The sequence below is a fragment of the Tachyglossus aculeatus genome, chromosome 16 (assembly GCF_015852505.1).
Source record: "Tachyglossus aculeatus isolate mTacAcu1 chromosome 16, mTacAcu1.pri, whole genome shotgun sequence".
NCBI classification, from domain to species: Eukaryota; Metazoa; Chordata; class Mammalia; order Monotremata; family Tachyglossidae; genus Tachyglossus; species Tachyglossus aculeatus.
In genome coordinates this window covers 11,141,422-11,147,421 of record NC_052081.1, presented here as the reverse complement: position 1 = coordinate 11,147,421, position 6,000 = coordinate 11,141,422, and the positions used below count along the sequence as shown (strand labels likewise).

The following is a 6,000-nucleotide window of genomic DNA, read 5'->3' as shown; positions in this document are numbered from 1 at the left end:
AGTTAAACGAGGGAAAAGCACCCACTTGTTTTTTTCCAGATGGAGTTCTAGGGGAATGCCCTGACTTTAATCAGAAAAGATTTTATTGATGAAAGTGTCTCCGCCGCTCTCTGATTTCCAGCTAAACTTCAGGTCCTGCATACTAATAAGGGCAACATGGAGACTCCTGGCAAAGCCTGTCAACGAGAGAAGGGCAGTCTCCTCTGACGCACCAGGCCAGATGATTTAGAAGAGGTTTTGCTTTCCTCCGGAGCAGAGGGGTAAGAGTTACAGCAGATGGTCTACATAGTAAAGGAAAGACTTTCCCCTCTCACTGTGAGTTTGCGAGTAAAACCCATTCAACGGGGTCAGGTGCAGCCAGAGTGTGCACCACCCTGTCCCTTGGTGACCTCCTGGCGGCCCACCTGTGCTTACCTGCATGGTCATAATCCCCCAATGGGGGTGGGCTGTGACTGCTGTTCTGTTTTTGCCTTTAAATCAGCCTCTGCTGCCAGTCCTGGCCCTTGATTTCCCAGTGCTGATGGCCCCAAGCCTTGTTGCTGGGGTTTTATTCTGTTTCTTTCACTCACGATTAGAGGGATCACCGCCAGAGAGCAGAAAGAAAAAGCGAGACCCATCACTTCTAAAGAACTTTCCATATTTATTTTACATAGTTTTACCATACACATCTCATGCCAACGCACAGGAGGCATATACAAACGAACTCACCAGCTTCTGTTTTCCAAAGACACATGGCAATAAATAAGGTAGGTCGGGTTTTTGTTCAGGAAACAAGACTTAAATTCTTTTGAGCTGTACAAAATTTACACTGCAAAGGATGAGGGCAAGTGGTCAGGAGCTTGGGGTCATGGGGCCTGATGAGGGAACTCAGAGCAACTTATCCATTGATCGTATGCCCTGCAGCCACTTTGCTGAACCCCTGGGCCCAGTCCCATGGGCTTCACTGTGCCTCCAGGGCAGCAGTGTAGAGGGTCTTTCTCTCTTCCACCCATAGAACAGGATCTGGTGCTGGGAAATCTGCACAGCCTAGCTAAGAAACTCTGCCGTGGAAGCCTCCTCCTTCACCAGTGTGGAGGAGCGGGGATTGAGAAATTATGTGCTTTTGGTTTGGTCCTACCAAGCAGGATGGAAATAGGGGACTGCTGACCTTTCCTTTTTGCCCCAGTTGCTGTGTCAGTACCGTTGGAGCGACTGCTGCAGAAAGAGCCAATCAAACAATCCAAGAGAGAGAGAAAGAGGGGGAAAGAGAGAGCCAGTGATGTGCTTTTTATTTAGCTTTCAGCGTGCCCAGAGCCCTTCGGCAGCAGGCAATAAAACAAAACTCATTTCCGCTTAATTGAATTCATCTTCATCTCACCATTTCCAACTTTTAAAGTGCAGGGTTTAAAAACGAACTTCCTCCAAACTCCTCCAGCCTCAGTGCAATGGGTTGGGAATGAAAGTGATTTCTGGGGAAAGCACTGAGGCATCCCAAGTGAGTATACGTGTGTGTACACATATGTTCAACACACCCTTGTGTTGCACACAAACGCACACACAACTCTTCCTGATCTGTCCAACAAAAATACAGGAGGAAGCAGCTATTACAGTAAAAACCAATGGGGGGGTGGGGGGGGGGGTGGGGCCCTGCCTATTTCTCCCTTGTGCCGCAATCCCTCCTGCCTTGATGTTCAAAAAGTGCGACAATCGCCACCCCTCCATTATCTTGGTAGCTGCTATACTTGTATGTTATCTACCCTTGGGCTTGGCCAACATTTGCTTTTTAAAGGGCTTTGTGTTTGCTTCCCTTTTTCCTAAGGTTTTATTTCTCTGTCTACCCTATGGTACATCAGAATCTCTACCTTCATGCAGCCTTGACATAAGACCCTCCCACTAAAAATTGGGTGGCAGGGCCTGAGCCTCGCTCAGCAAGGCACTGCCTCCCATCCCTGGGTCTCATCAACTGGCCAAGACTCTCCTGATTTTTCCCTTTAGGGTTTTCAGCCCACAGCCCAGCTCCATGTTCCCTTTTGGAAACTGCAAGGGGGTTTGGGGTCCTTTTTCTTCCAGGCCATCCTGAGCCCTGGGCACTTTCCTCCCTTCAACCTGCCTGCACAGCACAGACGAGGGGTGGCTGGTCAGTTACAGACCTCGAGGAAAACACCATACCTGGTTTTGGAGAGTCTTGATTCCTTTTCCATCATCCTGGTTGTACTAACAAGGAAGAAACAGCAGTGACCTAAGGGATCGCCCGGTGAGTCTTGAGATCCTGAGAACTACCTCCTTGCCCAGGTCGTTCTACTAGTACATCCAGCCCTTGCCCCTTGCCTCCTTTCTGTAGGAAAATGGAGACCGATCGGTGGCGTGCGGCTAAGCCGGACGTGGAACTTTCCCTTGGGGCATCTGAGACCAACTGCTGAGGTGGCCCCCAGTGGGACTACAAGCCTCTGTGCCCTGCTTTGGAATGAGCCACTTCCATTCTAGCCCACTCTCACCTGCCCCCACCAAAATGCACCAGAGCAAAGATCTGGGGGAAAATCTGCAGCGGGTAATGGCTCCTGCCATTCCTGGAACAGACAGAAAGGATGCCCCTTGGCTTCCCCATCATCCCGCCCTTTTAAACCAGCAGCCTCCACCCATCTGCTACTCTAGATTGGACCCGGGGCAAAAGCCTGCAGTTTGGAAGTGAACACCTGTTCAACTGGTGGGTGGGGTTTTTGTTTTACCAGCGCTCGAATTCTGACCCAGTGGTGGTCAGTTCCTAAGGGGTCTGGAAACCTCAGGCTCCTCTTGTCTCCAGCAGCACACCAGCCCCTGCCCATGTAGCTGTGAGAACAAAAGGTCAGTTCCGTTACTGAGCTCACCGCTTCACGGCAGACCCCGTGAAGGACTGTTCTAAAAAGGCCTCAGTTCTAGAAATCAGCTCCACTGGGGTTTGGCTCCGGGAAATCCAGTTGGTGCCGAACTCAGCAGCTGAGCTGGGACCACCTGGCTTCTCCCTTCCAACCCACCCTGGGTGGTCCCTGGCTCTGCAAACCTTGCTAACAGACTTATTTCCCAAGAGGGAAGAGATGCTCAGAGAAGAAAAGGGCCCTTTGACTCCTGATTCCCACATGATTATGGAAAGCAATGTAGCTGCAAAATGGACCAGAAGCATAGGGAGGGGTCAGATGCCACCTCTCTCGGAAATGCCAGCCATTGGCTGCCATTTGGCAGAATGCAGCCAATACAAGTTTGGAGAGCTTACTGGTCCCCAGGTGGGTGTTGTGATCCTTTCCTCTGCAGAAAACAGTCTTCCCTCTTCAAGATGGGCCACTGCAGCAAAGGGGATGGCAACTCCTCCGTCCTTACAATCCTTCCTGCCATATGAGTTGGGTGTAGCCCACGGTCCCCTTAACAGCCTTCAGGTGCAGCAGGACAAATAATTACCAACAGAACCTGGTGCACTGACTACCTGCCTGCACTCCAGAATCTTTCTCTTAATCCTGTTCTCTAAGAGATTTCCCTCAGACACCTAAAAAGCCACTTAATCAACAGTCTTGAGTAACAACCCCCTGTGGTTCCCTGGAGCCCAGCAGTGGAGCTGTCCCTCTTTAATTCCCAAATGGGGGGGGCTCTCCCAGGCAGCCTCGTAAGCACTTTGGAGACTTCTATTTTCCATCATCTGGGAAGGAGCACCTTGCCTTGCCCCTCTGAACAGGATGCTGAGCCCAGGTAGATAGTCCTAGAATCACTGCAATGTTTCACCCTATCGATTGTCTCTCTAGCTATTCTCACCATGTTTGAGTGCCTTACCCTGCAGCCTGGGCTGTGGAGTATGGGTCAGAGCTGCAGAGTGAGTGACATTAGCAGGTTAAAACAGCCACATTTGTGGACCAAGAGGCTGCTGCATGGAGGGCAGTGGAACTCCTGTTCTTAAAGGTTGGGGTTTCGCAGATGTTCATGGCACTTTTTAACCAAAACAGACATGAAGGCATTGTTTTGCACTCAGGGAGATGGAGGGAAAGGAGAAGTGGAGTTGCTAAAGCTTCCTATTGAAAAATGGAGGGAGGATTTTGCTATCGAGCAGTGGCTGTCAGGGTGGCCCATGGCCTTTGGAAGCAGATTGCTGGGCTTGGAAATTTGGGGTTTTGTACGGGCTGTCCGCAAAGCACTTAGATACCTGAGTTAATGAACATCAGGTCTCTTGCTGCCAGCCCAGTCAGTCCCGGCTGAAGGGGAATGCTTGGGAGGCATCAGAAATCAGGAAAAACACTCACTAGCCGAAGCTGAATTCCCAAAGGCCAGTGTGAGCGGTCACAGTCAACGTGCTTCAAAGCACCAAACAGCCAAAGCCTCTAAGCATGGGGTGGGGGGTGAGGGGAGGGAGGTGAGAGTAGCGGATACGGGGTGTAGAGTCAACAAGTCTGCATCCACTACAGCCCGAACCCTCAAGTCATACATTATACACCCATGTGCTGGTTTCCAGGGGAACTCTCCTCCCCACCTCCACACCCTTCTCTCCCCCGCCGCCCGACCCCACAGAAAAAATGCCCTAGTATTGTCTTACAACCTTCCGGGAACCAGTGGAGGGCATCCATTGAAAATAATGGAAATCTACGTCGGTTTGTCCATGATCCCCAAACATCACGTGCCGTCGTCTCTCTTGATACGTGAACGGACTCTCTCGGGCCAACGGGACAAGCAGGGTTCGGGGGAGGAGAGAGGTTTAAAAAGGAGGATGATCCATTTCATCAAGCCAAGAGGCTGGGCTGGTTGGAAAGTCTGGGTAGCCTACACTGCTTCCCGTGGAGAGATCTGAGGTGGGGCCCCCGGCCATGGCTCTCAGCGTCTGGCTCACCCCCTGCCCGCCGTGCGCTAGGATTCCCAAATTACTGTCCATCGCGTAATCCAGCCCATTGAGCAACGGAGTGTGGGACGGGAGGGACGATATGGAGGATGGAGACTGAGGAATTCCATAGGGGCTCCCATCCCTCAAGTCCTGATAGGATTGTCCTGTCCCGTCCATAGAGAAGCTCCCGTTCATTAACTGTCCGCCGGATACATCCCCCACGTTGCTGTAAATTCTATTGGTGTGGCCGAGCTCTGAGAGAATCTGATCTTCTGTGAACAAAAGAATGTAAATTCAATGATGGGCACTGCCACTGCCACCCTGTGGCCCCCAACTCTTCGCCCCTTGTTGCCAGGTAGCTGCTGCTCAAGGGCCAAGCCTGGGCCAAAGAGTCAGGGGTCCTGGATTCTAGTTCCGCCACATAGCTGCTGGGACCTTGGGAAAGTCACAACTTCTCTGGGCCTCAATCCCTTCAACTGTAAAATGGGGTTTAATACTTGTGTTCTCCCTCCTACTTAGACAGTGACTCCTATGGGGAGCAGGGCCTGTGTCCAATCTGATTACCTTCCATCTATCCTGTGCTCAGTACAGTGCCTGGCACATATTAATAACTGTGATATTCGTTAAACACTTACCCTGTACCAAGCCCTGTACTAAGTGCTGGGTAGATACAAAATCATGTCCCACTTGGGGAATCACAGTATGAATAGGAAGAAGAGGTACCGAATCCCCAATTTGCAAATCCCCAAGTACTTAGTACAGTGCTCTGCACACAGTAAGCGCTCAATAAATACGATTGAATGAAAGAACTGAAGCACAGAAAAGTTAAGTGACTTGCCCAAGGACACACAGCAGGTAAGTGGCAGATCCAGGTCTTCTGACTCACAGGCCATGCTCTTTCCACAAGGCCACACTGCTTCTCTGTGCACACATAATAAGCACTTATCAAATACCACGATTACTAACTTTACTGTTATTGCCATTATTCAGGGTACTGCAAAAGCCCAAGCCCAAGAAGAAGACAACAAGAAAACTAGTGGGATAACACTTTTCCTTTGCCAAGGACAGACCTTTCATGTCCTTTAAGTCTCACGTCCTCTAGAGGCAGTTTCTACAGAGATTCCGGAGGGGTGCAGGAGTCATTTTATTTGCATCACAATAAGGATTATATATAGTCTACGGCTCACCAA

At 50.5% G+C, this 6,000-nt stretch overlaps 1 protein-coding gene across 1 annotated transcript in view; it reads right to left on the bottom strand.

Annotated features, from left to right (window-relative positions):
* Positions 1–4,522: 4,522 nt before the first annotated feature.
* LHX4 (LIM homeobox 4) overlaps positions 4,523–6,000 on the bottom strand; it is a 38,527-nt gene continuing 37,049 nt past the window's right edge. The window contains exon 6 of the mRNA XM_038758437.1: positions 4,523–5,082. Coding sequence (XP_038614365.1) covers positions 4,688–5,082 — 395 coding nt within the window. The 3' untranslated portion in view covers positions 4,523–4,687. The remainder of the gene's footprint in view (positions 5,083–6,000) is intronic.